Genomic DNA, 21,790 nt, shown 5'->3' with positions numbered 1-21,790 from the left:
TTTACAGTCAGCCTCCTGTTTACCCTCTGAAATGGCAGTAGCAACAGCAACAGGGTAAATAGCCAGGGTTTGTCTCTTGGAAACACCTTAAAGTAACAGTCATGGCAATAGTCAAGGTAATAGTCAAGGCAAGGACAAAGAGGGGCAAAACCCTGTGTGAGAAAAGGAGTCAGGAATCGCTGCTCCCCCTCCTTTGGGACAAAGGAGACACTCCTCATGCACAGGAAGGCTCTTTGTGGGTTGAAAGTCTGGGGACAGTGCCAGGCCAGAATGAGTCTGGCGCCTCCCTTCACTTCGAGGTCCATCTTGGCTGAGGGGTGTGTGCACACCAAGGGGAGGGTCCCAGCTTAGATCAGGTTGAAAAAGAAACCAGATAACTGGCTGAAGGAAGACAAAGACCCGGAAGATCCGACCTGTATGAATGACTTAACCGCCTCTTTACTGCGCTCCTCCTCACCAGGGGGGCTGCCCACACACTTTCTCTCCGGATGTGCGTCTCTGCCTTGCTTCTGTCTCAACTAAACAAATTGTATCTCTCTGTGCTCTCCCACTTGTTGTTACGCTATGTCTATGATAATGAATTTTATACTTGCATTTACAGTCTCTGCCTCCGGGATAAATGCGTTTTTCCCTGGGACAAAGAGTCAAGGGAAAACATCTTCTAGCCTGTAGCCCTTGCTGCTCTGGTGTCTAGGATTCCTGGTTTTCATCCAGGCTGGCCGGGTTCAGTTCCTGGGCAGGGAATTAAGATCCCGCTTCATGCCCTGCTCACTGTCTTACCAAGTCCAAGCTCACTCTGCTCGTCTCACAACAGGCGAATGAATCCAAAGTGTCGAGGCAAGGAAGAGACTTTAATTGGGGAACCAGCTGACCGAGAAGATGGCGGGCTAGTGCCTCAAAATATCCATCTTGTCAGGGCCTGGTGGCCACGCTTTTTTATGGGTCAGAAATGGAGGGAGGTGAGGAAACAAAACAAGAAGACTTTTCAATCCTTGCAGATGTCTCCTAGAATGGCAAGCCTCAGGCAGGGGGATGTGTTAGTCTCACTTCCTTACAGTCCTTCATAGGGGGCTCAGATTATCTCCCAGAGGCAGGCCATTATGTATATTTATTATAACAAAAAAGAGTTACAGTCATAGAAGCAGAGCCAGTGTAAATTTAAAATTAACCCTCCCTGGTTACAACTGCTGCCTCGTTGAGTTCAATAGTGTGTGCAGCTTCTTTAGACTGGATTCTTTCACTAACAGTGTATGAGTTGATGGTTTATTCCTTTCTGTTGCTAAGTGGTGTTCCATTGCATATGCTTGTAAAGAAAAACAATTTTCCTTCTACCCTTCCAGATTCTTGGTAGAGACTTCCCCTGTAAAAAAGAAAAAACAGATTACCAGGAGAAAAACAGAAGTTTAATAACCTGTATATCTCCTGTATGGGTTTTCCTGGCGGCTCCGATGGTAAAGAATCCACCTGCAATGTGGGAGACCTGGGTTCGATCCCTGGGTTGGGAAGATCCCCTGGAGGAGGGCACAGCAACGCACTCCAGTATTCTTGCCTGGAGAACCCCCCTGGACGGAGGAGCCTGGCCGGTTACAGTCCACGGAGTCGCAAAGAGTCGGACATGACTGAGCGACTAAGCACATACCTCCTGTATATACAGGAGCTACCCAGAAAAAGTGAGGTACTCCCTGCAACGTCCAAGGCCATTATTTAAAATACTATCTTCAGATAAAAACAATAGGAGGAAGTCCCTGGGGGACGGGAAGCCAGTTTTGGCAGGTCATCACGCAAAACACAGTAAAGAAGCGTATGATTGTTTGCAGATTTCAGTCAGGGCTCCTGCATTGAAAAGAGCTACTGGAGGTTTAATCATCCTTCTATTTCTGGTGCAAAGAGGGACAGCCCTTAAATATGGAAATTTTTCTGTTGTAAATGTCTTTCATAGCCAAGGAATTTCCATACAGTTTTCTGAGATTCCTGTGTTTTTTGTTTTTTTTTTTTTAAATGAGACTGAAATATTCCTTATGCTGGAAAGGCATATTTGGGGGCGGCATATTCTCTTTGCCTTGACATGGATGTATCCCACTTCGCTTGTGCCTTCATCTGTTGAAGGGTATCCTTATTTGTTCAAGTTTTTAGCTATTATGAGTAGTGCTGCTGTGCATAATTTTATCCTTGTTTGAATTTGGAGATAGGTTTTCAAAGCAGTTGACTAAGTACTGAGCATCCCAAGGTGAGACTTGTTTAGCTGTGGAAAAAACTGCCCAGCTGTCTTACAAAGTGGCTGTACAGGCATCCCACCGTTAGGGGAAGCACACTGACTGAAACCGCCCACCCTGCCCAGGCACCATGGTAACCATTTGCATGAGTTGTTTTACCACTGGAGGTCCTGGTAAGGAACAGGGAACTCAGAAGCCACTACCAACCAAAAGAGTTCGGGAAAGGTCAAAAGGAGACACCACATGTCAGACCAGCTCCCAGAATCCTCGCTGGCATCCATCTTGGCTGAACAGGATGTGCACTGTTGTAGCTACGCTCTCCGGAGGCAAACTCACTCAGAAGGACAATGCAAATAGTGGAGAGCAATTTATTACACTGGTGGGTCCAAGGCAGAGTCTCCTCTTAGCCAAGGACCCCGACCAGTTTTTGTGACAACCTTACATACCATAAGAGTACGTGCCCAAACCCACATCCCCAGATTCCTTGAAACTAGTCTGGATAGTGTAAAGGAGAGATACAATCAAGGCTAGCTATGGTTTATATGCAGTAAGTCTTAGTTGGATAAACAGGGTAACATATATCAATAGGTATTGTACAGATAATTTGTTTTGCTTTGGGGTAAGTTAGTACACTCCCTTGGTGATGGGATTTCTCGGTACGAGTCCTGAAGGTCTTTTATCTGGGGGTCGGTTTTCCAATTGTTATCTCGTCTCCATGGATACTGGGCACATAATTTAGTGTCCATCAGGTGAGCACCCAGGCATATAGTCCAAAGTTCACAGTAGTTTCAAGATGGAGACTGATTTTCAAGATGGAGTCTGTTCGGCCTACTTTCCTCCTTCAGCACCACCAGGCAGGGCTCTGAGTCAGAATGATTGGCTAAAGACAACCTGGAAACTAATCCCATCACCATAAAACCTGGGTTCCCTTCCCCTACTTCTCTCCACCCGGGCGCCCTTCCCAATAAAATCTCTTTCTTTGTCAGCACGTGTGTCTCCTTGGACAATTCATTTCCGAGTGTTAGACAAGAGCCCAGTTTCGGGGCCTGGAAGGGGTCCCCCTTCCTGCAACACCACCAGCAGTGAAGGAGAGCTTCTGTTGTTCCTCACCCTCCAGCAATTGCTACTGTCATATATTCGGAGCACAGTAGTGCTAATAGGTGCGGTGTGTTATCTCATGATTTTAATTGTTATTCCCTAGTAGTATGATACTTTTGTATAATTTTTGTATGATATTTAGCAACTGCATATCTCCTTTGGCCAGGTGTTTCTGGTTAGATCCTTACCCATTTTTTTTTTTTTTAACTGGCGCTATTTTAGAGGTCTTTGTCTATTTTAGGTCCAAATCCTTTATTAGATGTGTGTTTGCAAATATTTTTCTCCCAGTATGTGGCTTGTCTTTAGACTTTCTGAATAAGGTCTTTCAGGGGAGAAATCTTTAATTTTATAAAGTCTACACTATTTTTATCTTTTGTATATTGGCGTTTTCTGTGTTAAAACTCAAAGCTCATGATCTGCAGACCAAAGCCAAGATCATGTATATTTTCTTATATATGCATGTAATTTTGATTGTTTTGCATTTTAAATGTCTGTTAATGAATCTGAGTGAATTTGGTGTAAGTTTTACAGTTTGTGTTTACAGTCATTTCATTGCGTATGGTTTCCACTCGATTGTTCTGTAACTGTTTTGGAGAAATCATAAGATATTCATCTCTATTTCAGTTTGAATTTCTTATCTGCAGCAGAACCCCACATATCTGCTCCATGGCCCCCTGGGGCCTGCTCCCTCTGAGATCCAGGAAACAGGAGGACCCACCAAACCGAGCCCATCCCTCATCAATGAGGTCAGGCTGTGCGTTGTCTCTTCAGACTGTGTTCTTTCACAGAGTAATATGCACGTGAGATTTGCACGTGAGATTTAACCATGCCTTTTGAGGGTTGGTGATTCATTCCTTTCTACTGATGAGTAATACTCCATTGCATGTGTATGGGAAGAAAAACAATTTTCATTCTGCCCTTCCATAATAAAAGACAAATCATCAGGAGAAAAAACAGTAGCATACCTCCTCTGTGCTTCCCTGGTGGCTTAGTGGTAAAGAATCCGCCTGCAGAACAGGAGAGACAGGTTTGATCCCTGGGTTGTGAAGATCCCCTGGAGAAGGAGTTGGCAACCCACTCCAGTATTCTTGCCTGGGGAATCCCATAGACAGAGGAGCCTGCGGGGCTACAGTCCATGGGATCCCAGAGTTGAACATGACTTAGTGACTAAAACAACAAATGCCTACTGTATACAGGGGAGCTACCAAAGAAAACTGAGTCACTCCCTGAAATGTCCTAAGCCATCATCTTAAATACCACCTTCAGCTGAAGACAGAAGATCTTGAGGAATGTGAGAAGCCGGTTATGGAAGGTTATCATGCAAGACACAGTAAAGAAGGATGATTGTTGGTAGATTTAAGGTGGGACCTTTCCATTGATAAGTTACTTGAGTTAATTATCCTTCTATTTCTGGTGCAAACAGGGGCAACCCTTAAATGCAGAGATTTCTCTGTTGTAAATGTCCTTCACAAAAGGCAGTTGCTACTTAGTTTACTGAGAGTCCTCTTTTTTTTCCCCTTGAAGCCGACGTAAATAATCCTCACACCAGAGAGGCTTATTTTGGGGTAGTCTGCTCTAGTTGCCTTCAAGTTTTTAACTATTATGAATAGCGCTGCTGTGCCTAAGTTCATTTTCGTTTGCACTTGGGCATGGATTTTTCAAAGCGGTTTCTTAAATACTGGAAATAACGATTGTTGGATCCCAAGGCGAGGTTTGTTTAGCTTCGGGGAAAACCGCCCAACTGGGTTACAAAGTGGCTGTGCATGCGTCCCACCAGCAGTGAGGGGGCATTCCTGCTGATCCTCAGCCTCCAGTAATTGATATTGTTATATATTTAGAATTTAACAGTCCTAATAATATGTGTGATGTGATATCTCATGATTTTAATTTGTAATTCCCTAATGGTGTATGATGTTGAGCGTGTTTTTGTTTTTGACTGTCTGTATACCTTTTTTTGGCTGGTTGTCTGTTCAGATCTTTACTTATTTTTTATGGGGTTGTTCAAGAGGTCTTTGTCTATTTTGAGTTCAAATCCTTCATCAGATATGAGTTTTGCAAATACTTCTCTCCCAGATTGTGGCTTGTCTTTTGATTTTCTGAATAAGATCTTTAAGAATCAGTTCAGTTCAGTCACTCAATCGTGTCAGACTCTTTGTGGCCCCATGGACTGCAGCACACCAGGCCTCCCTGCCCATCACCAACTTCCAGAGTTTACCCAAACTCACGTCCATTGAGTCAGTGATGCTATCCAAGCATCTCATCCTCTGTCGTCCCCTTCTTCTCCTGCCTCCAATCTTTCCCAGCATCAGGGTCTTTTCCAATGAGTCAGCTCTTCGCATCAGGTGGCCAAAGGATTGGAGTTTCAGCTTCAGCATCAGTCCTTCCAACAAATATTCAGGACTGATTTCCTTTCGAATGGACTGGTTTGATCTCCTTGAAGACCACAGGACTCTCAGGAGTCTTCTCCAACACCACAGTTCAAAAGCATCAATTCTTCGGCGCTCAGCTTACCTTATAGTCCAACTCTCACATCCATACATGACTAGTGGAAAAACCATAGCCTTGACTAGATGGTCCTTTGTTGGCAAAGTAACGTCTCTGCTTTTTATTTTTTTTATTTTTTATTTTGTATAATTTATTTATTATTTTTGTCTGTGCCAGGTCTTTAGTTGGGGCATGTGGGGTCTAGTTCCCTGCCCAGGGATTTAACCCAGGCCCCCTGCATTGGGAGCTCGGAGTCTTAGCCACTGAACCACCAGGGAAGTCCCCCGTCTCTGCTTTTTAATATGCTAGGTTGGTCATAACTTTTCTTCTAAGCAGAAAGCGTCTCTTAATTTCATGGCTGCAGTAGTTGTGCATGGGCTTAGTTGCTCCATGGCAGGTGGGGTCTTCCCAGATCAGGGATTGAACCCGTGTCTCCTGCATTGGCAGGTGGATTTTAACCACTGCACCACCAAGGAAGTCATTACGCTCCCCCCTTCCTGCTTTAAAAAAAGACTGAAAGCAACCTGTTTAGTAAGTTTTCAGGAGTCTGAGCTCTGAAGTCAGTATCTGTGGTGTCATTCTCCCAAAGGCTTCAGATCCCGGTTGGGCTCATGAGTCTGGCAACCAGGGTGGGTCTGGTAGCTGAAGATAGGCTTGACCTCTGGAGCTCTGCCTTCACCGACCCACGCAGGGTCCCTGAGCCCTGGCAGCCAAGCAGAGCGGCGCGCAGGCGGGGCTGGTACAGCCGTGGGACCACTGCAGTCAGAGTGGAGCCTGCGGCGGAGGCAGCTGGCTGTCCTGTCCCCGTGACTGCTGCTGTCCTGTGTGCCCGTGCAGGGCAGTCAAGGTGTCAGGTGAGGCCTGGCCGCTGTCGTGGGGACAGGATGGGACCTCAGACAGCTCACATCCCCACCCCACCCCCCCACTCAGATCGTGGCTTGTGGCTGCTGTCAGCTCCCTGGGCTGGGAGGCTGGGTAAAGCACCAGTCCCATTGCTCAAGGTCAGCTGAGACCCCAAGCTCTGGGGTCACACACTGTCCCCGCCACCATGCAGGTCGTCCCACTTCTGTGAGGGAGGGCCTGTGTGGGGCTGTGGATAATGGGGGATTTGGGGGTGTTGTGGGCTGGCCCAGGAGCCAGCTTTTTGAGGGGAAGAGAGGGGAGCAGAGGGGAGGGAGAAGCTTTGAATTGCTCAGGCTTCCAGGGGATTCCAGGCCCAGCTCCGGTGGGAGGTACAGGTAAGAAGCCCCTGCAAGTTGCTCGCTCCCCACCGTATTTCAGTTGAAGCCCCTCTGCCTGCACCGCCCCTAACTCTCCCTCCCGCGGCCCCTGCCTAAAGCCGCAGGAGATGGGGACTCTATACCGCTTCCCTTCCTGTAGGGAAATCAAGCCACAGACAAACGTGTTCCTTTAAGAAAGCATGAAAGAAACGAGAAAATACTAGTGGGTGGTTATTACTGACATGGTTCATGTAGAGACGCTTCAGAAGCCTGGCACAGGAAGGGAACTGAGGGCCATCGCCCCCAGTCCTGGAGTTTGCACCCTCCGCCCCCCGTCCCACGGCCCACTCTCCCCTTAGTGTCTTCTGGTGACCGGCCGAACTTCAGCCTCCTGAACCCATCCTGGAAGGATGAGGCCAGGGCAGAGGGCATTCACAGAGGGGAGGGTGTGGTCGACTCTTTAGAACACCATTGTCTCTACTCTGTGTCGGAGCTCCGTTCTGGGTCAAAGCAAGCGTGGCTTCCTGATGCGGTCCCCACCTTCACTCACCGCGGGGCCTTTGTGCCCACCTTGTCCCCTCGTGCAGCCTGGTCACCCCTGGGACCCGTGCTGTGTGTATCTGCTCTGCTCACAGTACACCCCGGGGTCCATCAGACTTCACTCATAAAAGGGACGTGTAAGGATGAACTATTCCATAGTTAAGAATTTCAAGGTCTCTACAGCGTTGACAAGAGCACATGGACACAGGTACGAGGCTCGTGCATAGAGAAGCTGCTGTGTGGGCTTCGAGGACCCTCCGTGTGGGGGTGGGATGGGGGCCGGACAGGGACTTCCTGCACACGCGGCTCCAGGCTCTGCTCTTGGCAGGGCGGACGACTGTCGGCACTGCCTGTCCGTGGAGGGGCTCTGGGGCTGCCCAGCTCAGCAGGAACGGCAGTAGTGGGAAGGGAGGTCGCCCTCCCTTAGCACCCCTGACCTCACACCCACTCATCAGGGCAGCCGAGTGCCTAAATGGCCCCTTCCTCGTCTAGCTCTGAAGACCTGGAAGGTGTGGGGGCTGAAGGACATGCAGAAAACAAAATTCTGTAAAGCAATTATCCTTCAATTAAAAAATAAGAAAAGGTTAAAGAAAAAAACACAAAGAACAGCAAAGGTGGGGCTTGCCTTCTCAGCCAGCCTCTGCCAGATTCTCCCTATGCTCATGCATCAGACCAAAATGCTGCTGCCTCCACCGTGTGCCACAGATTAGAATAGAGACACAGAGAGGCTGAGCATCTTGCCCCAGGTCACAGAGCTGCTGAGGGCAGGGCTGAGAACTGGACCCCTGTGGTCGAATCTGGAGTCCAGATGCTGTGATGACTCTGAGGGAGCGGCAAAGACCAGATGGCCCAGGCTGAGCCAGGTACACACACACGCACACACTCAGGTGCACAAGGCCTTCACTCTGAGGCTACAGAAGTCAGAGGAAACCTGAGGGCAACCAGGAGAGGCCAAAGGAGAGTCGAGGCCTATAAGGAGGAGAGGCCACACTTCCCAGGAGGCCAGGGAGTTCTCTTCTCTGGTGAGTTTGTCTCAAACCCTAGATTCCTCTCCCTGGACCCAGGAACTGACTGTCCAGTGGCCTAACTGAGTTGGCTCCAGAATTATGCCTTCCCAGGGGTTCAGCTACCACTGGACCCCACTGCTCTCAGTAATATGCGGGGAATAAGTACGTAGTCTGGGCTTCAGATTTGTTTGGAGACAAAATTTATTAGAAGAGGAGTACAAAAAACCATGAAGGCAATCGGCACGAACATCTCCAGAACACTTAAGAAACCCTCTGCTGTTTATCTACCTCCTTTCCTGTCATGAAAGTGTCATAAAGTGAAAGTGTCATAAAAGTGCTTATCACACTCTTTCTTTCAAATATTTATTTACATATTTATTTATTCGGCTGTGATGTGTCTTAGTTGCAGCATGTGGGAGCCAGTTCCCCAATCAGGTATTGAACATGGGTCTCTGCATTGGATTCTTGGCCACTGGACCACCTGGGAAGTCTCTCCTCATACTCTTGGGGACAGTAACGGGTCATAGACCTCCTCTGAGGCCCCCTTAGAGCTGCGGCATGGGGTGGCTGCAGTAATCCTCCTGTGGCTAAGATGTGGTTTGTTGGTCATGACTCACTCACACTCCCTGCAAATATAGGGCTTCTCCCCTCTGTGTGTCCTCTGGTGCCTCATGAGGAGGGACTTCCAATGGAAGCTTCGCCCACACTCCCCACAAACATAGGGCTTCTCCCCTGTGTGTGTCCTCTCGTGTGTGATGAGACTTGACCTATCCTTGGAGACTTGCCCACACTCTCCTTACTTGACTCTTATAATCCCTGAGACCCCTGCCCCCATGAATGATTCGCCTGTGTCCTCTGGATTCAGTTTCTGGCTTGTGCTGGGCTCTTCTGTCATTCTCTCATGCACCCCAGAACCCCCTACTTGTCCTCTGGGTGAGTAGGAAGAGGCCCTTGAAATCCTCTTCAGCCTTATGCTTTTCAGCAAAGGTTGGGGCCTTTCTTTGGCCTTGCAACCCTCAGGTTTGTCACTCTGGCTATGTGTATCAGAATATCGCTGCTGCTGATTTTGATTGCCTGGGCAGGGATCCTCTGCTTGGAGGTGGTCTCTTGCAGATGGTCTCAGGAGTGTCTGAGAGGAGTGATTGCGTTGGACGTGTTGGCTGAGGAATTTCTGACTGGAGAAGGCCAGAGAGCAGGAGGCACGTGGGTGGATCTTGGGCTTCGGTTCTCCTGAAAGAGGAAGCTTTTGGTCAGGTAGCTGGTTTGCCATGGTAAGGCCTGCCCACTAATCATCTAAGTGTTGACAGCGCACGATTTGTCTCCCATCAAGTGTGTCTTTACAGTCCACTTTTCCATTCCATTCTTATTCTCTACATCTAGAGAAATCCAGGAAGCTTGTGTCAGGGGCCTTTTCTACATATCACCCAGACTAGGGACCTTCCAGCAGCATCAGAAGCAGCGTCTCTCCTGATAGAGGTGGATCTGCAGGGACATTTCCCTGCGTGTAAGTATCTGAAAAGTCATGTTATAGTGGCCACAGGTACTTTACCCTACTGAGAGATAAGACTGATGACTTAAGTGGAATCTCCTGAGCAGCTCCCTGTGAGGGGAAAGGGTCTGTTAAGTAAGGGGTGCCTGGCCTGGAGCTCTCTGCGTATGGGAGTCAGCACAGGGGGTGGTTAGAGCAGGTGTGAGTAAATCTCCAGTCTCCTTTCTTCTGAGTTCTAAGATGGAGAACAGAAGCTAAGAAAGGCTGGTGGAGTCTGGAGAGTTAGTCCCTGTTTTATCAGAAAGTGTGAGATCTCCTACCTGTCCATCTATATACTTTGTTAAAACTTGTTTACATGTATTTTTCAAACTTTTACTTTTGTAATTTTATGTTTTAAGGTTACATTATGTATTTATTGGCCATGCTGCATGGTTTGTGGGATCCTAGTTCCCCGACCAGGAACGGAACCCCCGCCTCCTGCAGTGGCAGCGTGGAGTCTGAACCCCTTAACCGCCAGGAAGTCTCTTCTCCATACTTTGTTTCTTCTCCCTTTAACTACTGGTTCAGGAGACTGAGGCTCCACACTGACCACAGATGCCCAGTTCACTGTAAGCTTCCTGAACTTCCCGTTAGTAGGTTTAACTTCCCAACCTTCTTACTTAGGAAATAGTTCACTGACACATCTACTCAGAAAATATATGTTACGGTGTTGACATGACACGTAAGGCATTGAGCAGAGGTCTGGGCATAAACACTAACAAAGCATGGTCCCTATCATCACAGCTGGATTTCCTGAACTACTTTTAGTTCAAAAAAGTGTCAGCACTTTTGCATTTAATGTAATGCTTTCAAACACTGTATGAGTTATGTATCCTTATCTTCACTTTACAGAGGAGCAATCAGGACCTCAGAAACTGTACAAGATTTTCCCAAGGCCCCATTGCTAACTTCATGTCTCAGATCAGTCCAGCTTAAACCCAAGCCTACCCAAAGTCCACGCCACACACCTAGGCCATACTTACTAGCTTTTCTACAGGGATTAGAGGAACTAATTAGAGAAACTCCCCAAATTTTCTCTTACCGACTTTTTGTCTGGGGTGCTGTCCAGCGGTCCTTGTTTTTCTGGGAGGGGGCACAGGTTTCTGAGCCTGCTTGGAGCCACTTGTCTTCAGCAATTTTGCTGCTCCCAGCAATTCCTTCAAACTAGATTTCTTACTTAATGGTGCCTTGGACATTCCCTTCCACTTGAGTAAAAGATAACATGCATTTCTTTAGTTCTTTAGGACTTTATGAAGTGCTTTCACATGCATGACTTTAGTTAATACTTTGACAATTCTTGGAAATACCTGGTGGAGGGGGGCTTCTGAACACAGGAGTGTAAAATAAGGACCTAAGTGGGTAGTGAAACAAAACTAGAATTCATATCTTAAGGTTCTTTCCCTTCAACTTTCTGCATAAAAGTGAGAGCAAGGCAGGGAGAATAGTTGGAGGTCAGGGAAAGAAGAGGGTAAGTGCTCATAGAGAAATCCGAGGGGTTTTCTATTAATTAGTGGACCTTTGATGGATGAGGAAGTATGGGAAATTACAGAGGGGACAAAACACATCTGGAAAATAAAGTGACAAAGGAGTGAGATTGAGAAGAGAAAAGATGATCGGCAGAAACACATTTAGACAATAAAGAAAATGAGCTGAAAGTTGCAGGTTGCCATGTCCTAGAGACAACGTTTGGAATTAAAGTAGCTGGCCTTATCAATTCTGCTTGAACAAGGCTGTATGACTAGCTGGTTCTCCTCAGTTTCCTGATCCATAAATTGGTATACATGCTAATTCTTAATGTTACAGTGGACATGAAATTTAATAACATTTCAACAAATCGTTGTGTGAGCTATTTAGTACAGTATGAATGTGAGCGTACATCCCTGCCATCAATTTATCCCTTCAACTGCCTCTATATTTGAAGTCTAGCTCACAGATACTATGTTTAGCATTCTTTGACCTTCTCACTGGTAGGTGAATGTTTAAATGTGGAGTCACTCATTCACAAAACATTCAGGGGGCCCTTGGAGGCTTTGAGCTGGGCTTGGTCTTCTGAGAATTAATGGGTATGGGCCAGGCTCTCACAGCTCACAACACTGGGCAGGCTAAACAAATGATCCCAAACAGGAGAGTTGCCTAATCAGAGCTCAGGGGCAGGACTTGTGACTTCCTCCTGCAAGAACGAGCATTTGAAGTGATGCCCAGATGATGAGTTTCTACTCAAAAGTGGGTAACCTATGTGAAAGTCCTTCAGTTATTTTCTTATTTGTTGCTTTTCAGTCATAAACCTGAGGCTTGTCAGGGTTGCGAGTTGCTTCCTCTTATTGGAGTGGGAGGCTCTGAGGTAGGGATCCTGTCGCCTTCATCATCCTGGACTGTCCACTCTACAAGCTGCCCAGCATGTCCTTAAGCTTCCCTTAGTCAGATGTCTTAGCATATCCCTCCCTAGCACAGCACAAAAGAACTGAGGTTGAAAACATCTCTCAGATGAATGATATAAAGATGTATGAATAAACTTCATAAAACTATGTAAGTTTTAATCATTATGTAAGGAGTTTAGAAAAAGTGCTTTGGGTTAGATTGCACTACCAGTGATACTGTGATCTCAGGCATATAATAAATCATTTTTTTTACCTCAGTTTTGTGATCGATAATGGTGATAGCTATATACCTACTTATAGGTACTGTAGGATTGTTTTAAGGTTTAAGTAAGTTTATTCACATAAAATGCTGAAAGTCTTAAATATTGTGAACATAATGAAACAATAGGACAGCCTACTATTGTTGCTGTCCTTACTAACTGTAAAGATGGTGATGATATCAGCCACGGTGCTAAAGACTCAGGACAGAAAGGCAGCAGGCTCCAGGATCTCTGTGTTCTCTCCTGTACTCACCTGTGACTGGATCCATGAGGAGGATATTTTGGCAACAGGATTTGGGAAATACTCACCTTCTGGAGTTTACTGTGCCCCACTCTGAAGGCCATCCTAGAAGGTTTACCTAAAAAATGATGAGAATCAGTGTTTTGGTTGGTAAATGTTTCCAAACTCTGGGCATTCTAATTGAGGACACATAATTCTGAGCCAGAGAGTGACAAGGACAAGGATTACCAAAGGAGGAATGGAAAATGATTTCTGTATCATCAACTCGTATGCTTCCACTGGGAGCATTACATAATTTTCTTAAAATTAAAAAAATATATGAAACTTCATTGTGCCTCATCTGATGTCCATAAAGTATCTAATAAATTTACTAGCCTTTCATGACAAAAATACTCAACAAAGTAGAAATAGAAGGAAGTGACTGGAATATAAAGGTCATATATGAAAAGTCTACCTCTAACATCATAGTCATCAGTGAAAAGCTGAAAACTTCTCTAAGATCCAGAAAAAAAGGCAAGGATGCCCATTTTCAGCATTTCTATTCACCATAATGTTAGAAGTTCTAGCCAGGGCATTAGGTTAGAAAAGGAAACAAAAGGCTTCAATTTGGAAAGAAAGAAGTAAAATTATGTCTGTTCACAGAGGACATGATTTTATGTATAGAAAAATCTTTAAAATTCCACACACACAAAAAACCTGCAGAGAAAGTTGCACGGTACAAAATCAACATTCAAATATCTTTCCATGCATGAACAATGACCATTCCAAAAAGGAAAATAAGAAAACAATCCTATTTATTTTTTATTTTTTTAAAACTATATTCAAGATCTAAGTTTAAATTTTTAAAAATATTTATTTTTATTTATTTATCTGTGCCAGGTCTTCGTGCAGCATGTGGGATCTAGTTCCCTGATCAGGGACTGAACCCAAGTTCTCTGCATTGGGAGTGTGGAGTCTTAGCCTCTGGACCACCAGAGAAGTTCCAATAATCTTATTTATAATAGCATCAAAAAGAATGAAATAATTGGGAGTAAACTTAAGGAGATGAAAGACTTATACATTGAAAACTACAAAAGTATTGCTGAAAGGAATCTGACACAAGTAAATAGAAAGGCATCTCATGTTTATGGATTTGGAGACTTAATATTATTAAGCTGTTCATACTACCCAAAGCAATTTAAAGATTCAATGCAATTCCTATTAAAATCCCAATGGAATTTTTTTCTGATATAGAAAATCTATCCTACAGTTAATACCGAATCTCAGAGGACCCCAAATAGGCAAAACAATCTTAGAAAGAACAGCAAAGCTGGAGGTCTCTGATTTCAGAACATATTACAAAAGTACAGGAACCAAAAGAGTGTAGTTGTGGCATAAAGTGTGTGCTTAGTCACTCAGTCATGTTGACTCTTTGTGACCTTTTGGACTGTAGTCCACCAGGCTCCTCTGTCCAGGGGATTTCTCAGGCAAGAATACTGGACGGGGTTGCCATTTCCGTCTCCAGGGGCTCTTCTTAACCCATGGATTGAACCTGCATCTCCTGTGTCTCCTGCATTGAAGGCAGATTCTTCACCTGCTGAGCCACTGAGGAAGCCCGTTGGCATAAAGACAGACATGTCAATCAGTGGAACAGAATAGACAGCCAGAAATAAACAGAAATCAAGCCAGGCTTCAACAATACGTGAACCGTGAACTTCCAGATGTTCAAGCTGGTTTTATTTATTTTTTATTTTATTTTATTTTTTTTATAAATTTATTTATTTTAGTTGGGGGCTAATTACTTTACAATATTGTAATAGTTTTTGCCATACAGTGACATGAATCAGCCATGGGTTTACATGTGTTCCCCTTCCTGGACCCCCCACCCACCTCCCTCCCCATCCCATCCCTCTGGGTCATCCCATTGCCCCGGCCCTGAGCCCTTGTCTCATGCATCGAACATGGAATGGTGTTCTCTTTCACATACGATAATATACATGTTTCAATGCTATTCTCCCAGAACGTCCCACCCTCACCTTCTCCCTCAGAGTCCATAAAATTGTTCCATGCATCTGTGTCTCTTATTCTGTCTCGCATATAGGGTTATCGTTACCATCTTTCAAATTCCATATATATGCATTAGTATACTGTATTGTTGTTTTTCTTTCTGGCTTACTTCACTCTGTATAATGGGCTCCAGTTTCATCCATCTCAGTAGAACCGATTCAAATGTATTTTTTTTAATGGCTGAGTAATATTCCATTGTGTATATGTACCACAGCTTCCTTATCCATTCGTCTGCTGATGGACATCTAGGTTGCTTCCATGTCCTGGCTATTGTAAACAGTGCTGCGATGAACATTGGGGTACACGCGTCTCTTTCAATTCTGGTTTCCTCGGTGTATATGCCCAGCAGTGGGATTGCTGGGTCATATGGCAGTTCTATTCCCAGTTTTTTAAGGAATCTCCACACTGTTCTCCATAGTGGCTGTACTAGTTTGCATTCCCAGCAACAGTGTAAGAGGGTTCCCTTTTCTCCACACCCTCTCCAGCATTTATTGCTTGTAGACTTTTGGATAGCAGCCATTCTGACTGGTGTGAAATGATACCTCATTGTGGTTTTGATTTGCATTTCTCTAATAATGAGTGATGTTGAGCATCTTTTCATGTGTTTGTTAGCCATCTGTATTTCTTCTTTGGAGAAATGTCTGTTTAGCTCTTTGGCCCATTTTTTGATTGGGTCGTTTATTTTTCTGGAATTCAGCTGCAGAAGTTGCTTGTATATTTTTGAGATTAATTGTTTGTCTGTTGCTTCATTTGCTATTATTTTCTCCCATTCTGAAGGCTGTCTTTTCACCTTGCTTATAGTTTCCTTTGTTGTGCAAAAGCTTTTAATTTAGAAAAGGCAGAGGAACCAGAGATCAAATTGCCAACATCCGCTGGATCATTGAAAAAGCGAGAGAGTTCCAGAAAAACTTCTATTTCTGCTTTATTGACTATGCCAAAGCTTTTGACTCTGTGGATCACAATAAACTGTGGAAAATTCTGAAAGAGATGGGAATACCAGATATCTGACCTGCCTCTTGAGAAACCTGTATGCAGGTCAGGAAGCAACAGTTAGAACTGGACATGGAACAACAGACTGGTTCCAAATAGGAAAAGGAGTATGTCAAGGCTGTATATTGTTACCCTGCTTATTTAATTTATATGCAGAGTACATCATGAGAAACGCTGGGCTGGAAGAAACACAAGCTGGAATCAAGATTGCTGGGAGAAATATCAATAACCTCAGATATGCAGATGACACCACCCTTATGGCAGAAATGGAAGAAGAACTAAAGAGCCTCTTGGTGAAAGTGAAAGAGGAGAGTAAAACAGTTGGCTTAAAGCTCAACGTTCAGAAAACTAAGATCATGGCATCTGGTCCCATCACTTCATGGGAAATAGATGAGGAAACAGTAGAAACAGTGTCAGACTTTATTTTGGGGGGCTCCAAAATCACTGCTGATGGTGACTGCAGCCATGAAATTAAAAGATGCTTACTCCTTGGAAGGAAGGTTATGACCAACCTAGATAGCATATTTAAAAGCAGAGACATTACTTTGCCAACAAAGGTCCGTCTAGTCAAGGTTATGGTTTTTCCAGTGGTCATGTATGGATGTGAGAGTTGGACTATAAAGAAAGCCGAGCACCGCAGAATTGATGCTTTTGAACTGTGGTGTTGGAGAAGACTCTTGAGAGTCCCTTGGACTGCAAGGAGATCCAACCAGTCCATCCTAAAGGAGATGAGTCCTCGGTGTTCATTGGAAGGACTGATGTTGAAGCTGAAACTCCAATACTTTGGCCACCTCATGCAAAGAGTTGACTCATTGGAAAAGACCCTAATGCTGGGAAGGATTGAGGGTAGGAGGAGAAGGGGACGACAGAGGATGAGATGGTTGGATGGCATCACCGACTCGAAGGACATGAGTTTGGGTAAACTCCGGGAGTTGGTAATGGACAGGGAGGCCTGGGGTGCTGTGATTCATGGGGTCGCAAAGAGTTGGACATGACTGAGAGACTGAACTGACTGACACTCTTGGATACATGGTCTAACGATCTTCATCAAGGGTGTCAAGACAATGGGGAAAGTTTAATCCCTATAACGAATGGTGCTGGGGAAACAAAATATCCATACGCAAAATAACGAAGATCTTACATCATGAAGAAAAATCAACTCAGAATGGATTAAAGACCTAAATGCAAGACTTGGTAAGACTCTTAGAGGAAAACAAGGGTGAAGCTTCATGACACTGAATCAGCAATGATTTCTTAGATATGGTACCAAGTGCACAAGTATTAGTAATGAAGTAAAAATAGACATATGAGATTACATTAATCTTAAAACCTCTGTGCAGCAAAGGACACAGTGAACAGAGTGAAAAGGCCACCTACAGGACGGTAGAAAATATTTGTAAAATATGTATCTGATAAGGGGTTAATAAGCATACACCAATATGAAGCCTTCCTATAAGTCAGAAAGAGAACCTGATTGACCACGATGGAACCCCGATATCAAACTTCCATGCTCCAGCATTGTAAGAAAACAAATTTCTGTTGTTTAAGGCATGCAGTCTGTTTTGTTATGGCAGTCTGAGCTGACTAATACAGTGGGAGATGGAATTAAATAGACATTTCTTCAAAGAAGATACACAAATGGCCAACAAACATATGAAAAGATGCTCAATATTACTAATCAATAGGGAAATACAAATTGAAACCTTCTGTGATGGGCAATATGAATAAGAAGACAATAGCAAGTTTGGTAAGGATATGGAGAAATTAGAACCCTTATACACTATTGTTGGAAATGTAAAATGTTGCAACCTTCATAGAAAACAGTATGGAGTTTCCTCAGAAAAGTAGAACTGCTGTATGATCTAGCACTCGAACTCGAGTATATTTCCATAAAAAATTGAAAACAAGATCTTCAATAAATAGTGTGCACATCTATGGTCATTGCAGCATTATTCCCAGTTGGTGAGATGTGGAAGCAATCTAAATGTTCACCGGTGGATAAACAAAGATTATATATAAGATATATCTTATATCTGTTATATACACATGCACACAATGGGATGATTTTAAGCCTTAAAAAAGAATTCTGTCATATGCTACATCAGGGATGGGTCTTGATGATATCCTAAGTAAAATGAATCAATCCAAAAACGACAAATATTGCCTGATTCCACTTCTATGAGGTATCTAAATTAATCAAATCCATGGAAACAGAAAATATAATCATGGTTGCCAAGGGCTATGAGGAGGAAGGATTGGAGAATTGTTCCTCAGTGGGTTAGGGCTTCAGTCACATAAGATGGAAAAGTTCTACGGATTTGTTGTATAGCAATGTGTATATATATCCCCGGTGGCTCAGCGGTAAAGAATCCGCCTGCAATGCAGGAGATGCAACAGACGCGGTTCGATCCCTGGGTTGGGAAGATCACCCGGAGTAGGAAATGGCAACCCATTCCAGTATTCTTGCCTGGAGAATCCCATGGACAGAGGAGCCTAGCGGGCTACAGTCCATGGGTACGCAAAGAGTTGGACACGACGGAGTGATTAACACTATGGCCACTAACACTAATGTGTACATAATTAGCAAGAGTGTACCATACACTCAGAAATTGTTAAGAAGGTAAATAAAGATGTGCAGAGGTATGGTGAACCGTGGCATATGTATTCCCTATGAAGAATCTCTCTTCATGTCAAAACCTTTGCAGACAACCAAATGTTTGTTTTTCATATCCCTTCCACTAGTTTTAATAACCTAAGGGAACAGAGGGACTTCCCGGGTGACACAGTGGATGAGAATCTGCCTGCCGACGCAGAGGGCACAGTGTCACAAACTACTGATCCTGCATGTGCTCTGCAATGAGAAGCCACTCACCGCAACCAGAGAAAGCCCATGCACAGCCACGAAGATCCAGTGCAGCCAAAACTAAATAAATAATTTTTAAAAATCTGGGAGAACAGAAATTCATAGATGGAGAATTATAGAACTATCTAAATTGTTTTCTCCAGTCTAGCAAGATTAACTCTTCTAAACTGAGCAGCAGAAGAGGAAGTGAGCTGCTCACTTCTATTGTATAATGAGTGCACTTCATTTTATTTACCTGATGCTGTCTCTGGTCAGTGAAATGTGGGAAAGATCAGGGAGAATAAATAGTTCTCTCAAACCCTTTCCCAGAATTAAAACAAAGAATTAGTTTCACCTTAGGCTAAGAAGATCATGTGTTGTGTTATATACATACATAAATAATGTATCTTGACATAATATGTTAATCATTTCCTCTTCTAAGAGATTTAATTCAATAACCAATTATGAGGTTAATATTAAATCTCTTTGGTGAATTTATTTCTAAGGTTTCTTTAACTGTCATTCATTAAGAATGTTTAGCAAAAACAATTCTTTTTAAAAAGGATGATAAATTTTAAACAAAACTTTTGAGAATTATACTGGAAAACCTATACATTCATCTTCATTCAGGCTTATGTCAATATTCAGCCACAACCACTACGGAATGCTGAAAATTATGTTTTCTCTGCTAGCGGCTGAGATGTAGTTTTCAGGAAGACACCTCTAAATCCTCCTGGCCCGTCACCTTGCTTCCTTGGTGTCCATTCTTCATCAGAATCCTCAGTGTCATCTACCTGGGGCAGTGTCATGACCTTCCTGCGGTGATGCATGAAAGCTGGTCGAGTGGCTCTGAAACCTGGAAAGAAGCAAAATATTTGTTCTAAGAAGGAGGAACAAAGCACAGAAGCAATGGAAAGTGTCACAAAGTCAGGGAAATCAGTAGGATGGGCTGGGAGAATCTAGAACAAGGCAAGAGGTGAGCTCTGCGCTGCAGGGTCAACCTCCCTTTGGTACAGAACAATAAAAATTTCCTCCAGGTTAGTCTCCACACAAAAGGCAACTGTGAGCAAATGAAGCCACCTAAGAGAGGGCCAAGTGAACACTGAGGGTGAAGACCTGTTTCATGTTTCCCAGGCTTACAGGCACCCAGCACTTCCTGTTACCTATAGCAATCAGTGCTTCGTAGTTCCTTTTCACATTCATATATCAGATTTTTTCCCATTCTCCCATCTCTTCCCATTGTTCCTTGGAGAAGTATACAGAGATGTCTTTGAAAGCATCTTTGGCCTAAGGAAAATAATAGATTTCATCAGTAATTTACTAATATAAGTCAGAACTTAGAGCTGGGCGTTTTCCTCCACCTTTTGTGCAGGGAGTAGCCTGAAGCTACTGGATGGTCTCTGTGAGGCAGGGATGAAGATTTTCCTTCCCAACTGTGTCCTGCTTAACTGAACAAACACTGAGCGTTTTCCTAACTCTCCCTGGACACAGAGCAGTTGATGATGCTAGTGTCCTGTTTTGTCCCACTCCACCCCACCATCGCAGACAAGACCAGGCATTCCCATCCTGTGTATGGTCACAGAGAAGTTCACTCAGCTGCCCAGGCAAGCAGTCTGTGGTCCTTCAGGGACCAGCGCCGTGTCCTTCCTATAGAGCTGGCTTAGAGCCCAGCTTTGCCGCCTCCGCCTCTCACCGTGGGCTTCCACTCTGTTCTCCCAGCATCTCCCTCAGTGCTCTCCTCTGGAGACCTGTTTGGCCTCATGGCCATTGGAGTGCTCAAGGCCAAGGTGCCTGTGGAAGAAGAAGGTGCTGAGATAGCCCAGACCACTGTCCAGAGCCTGGTCTGTCTTCCTTGAGTGGAGTTTCCAGGGCAGGAAGGTGAGGGGAGAGTCGGGGTGAGGGTATTGGTGGGATGGACGGACCCTGACCAGCTATGACAGACCAGCCTGATGTGAACTAGATTTGGTTTCTTTGGTTCTGCTACAGTTTAGCCCCTCCGAGGAAAGGCTCTGGGAGGGACGTGTCTGTGGGTGACGGAGGGAGTCCTGAGGAGACCTGGAAGCCCCTAACTGCTGGACTGGGGTCAGGCTGAAATCAGGGCTCTGTTTCAGTGCAGGAGAGGGAATATTTCTCCAAGAAGGGTTTTGAGGACCTCCCCCTGGGGACTCAGAAAAATCTGGGCATAACGTGGGTTCTACGTCTAAGGGACAGGTTACTTGGCTTGAGGAGAGCTGGGTCACACGGGCTGAAGGAACTGGGCTCTTCAGACAGAGGGGACTGGGAATCTTTTGGCTGATGTAGAATGCGCAGGGTGAGAGAACTTGGGATCTCTGAGGCTGAGGAAATCGGGGGTTTCTTATTAAGGTACTTTAGGTCTCCAACAGGCATGACAGTTGGGGTCTTGAGGAGGACGAGTTTTAAGAGCTCCCAGGCTGAGGTATTCAGGGTCTCTGAGGTTAAGGAAATTTGGTCTCTCTGCAGTGCTATTTTTAGGGTGCCTCAGGCTGAGGGGAACTGGGGTTACTCTAGGTATTTGAGGGTCGCAGCACTAGGGGATTCGGTGTTTCTGCGGGTGAAGGGACTTGTAGTCCCTGAACCTGATGAGATGCAAGCTTCCTTCAGATTAGGACTCAAATTCCTCAAAGCTGACGGGATTTGGGGCCTTCCACCCTGGAATTTGAAGCCGTCAGGCTAAAGGTTTATGAGGTTTGTTCAGGGTGTGTTCCCGACAGTCTACCAGCTGTCCTGAGGCGCTGCCCAATCCGGACTGGGGCGCGCTAGTAGCTCGGCGACGTCCAGTCCTCCCGCGCTGAGGCGAAGTGAAGGGCGAGCAGCCGGCCTGTACCCTGTCAGGCACGAGCGACCAATCGGCGTTGCGACCAAGGCAGTCTGGCCAATAGGCGCCGGGAGGGTGCGGAGCGCGATGGAGGCCCCACCCAACTG

At 45.0% G+C, this 21,790-nt stretch overlaps 1 protein-coding gene across 1 annotated transcript in view; it reads right to left on the bottom strand.

Moving 5' to 3' along the window:
* Positions 1-20,619, bottom strand: part of LOC145517094 (histone-lysine N-methyltransferase PRDM9-like) — a 46,082-nt gene extending 25,463 nt beyond the window's left edge. The window contains 6 exon segments of the mRNA XM_081519351.1: positions 10,233-10,286; positions 11,133-11,289; positions 13,038-13,087; positions 19,593-19,703; positions 20,011-20,134; positions 20,541-20,619. Of these exon segments, the coding sequence (XP_081375477.1) occupies positions 10,233-10,286; positions 11,133-11,289; positions 13,038-13,087; positions 19,593-19,703; positions 20,011-20,134; positions 20,541-20,615 (571 nt within the window). The 5' untranslated portion in view covers positions 20,616-20,619.
* Positions 20,620-21,790: the final 1,171 nt, after the last annotated feature.

This window comes from Giraffa tippelskirchi, chromosome 8 (genome assembly GCF_054371585.1).
Source record: "Giraffa tippelskirchi isolate mGirTip1 chromosome 8, T2T-mGirTip1v1.2.pri, whole genome shotgun sequence".
Taxonomy (NCBI): Eukaryota; Metazoa; Chordata; class Mammalia; order Artiodactyla; family Giraffidae; genus Giraffa; species Giraffa tippelskirchi.
Note: the sequence above shows the minus strand (reverse complement) of the source record. Positions and strands in the feature narration are given on the sequence as shown.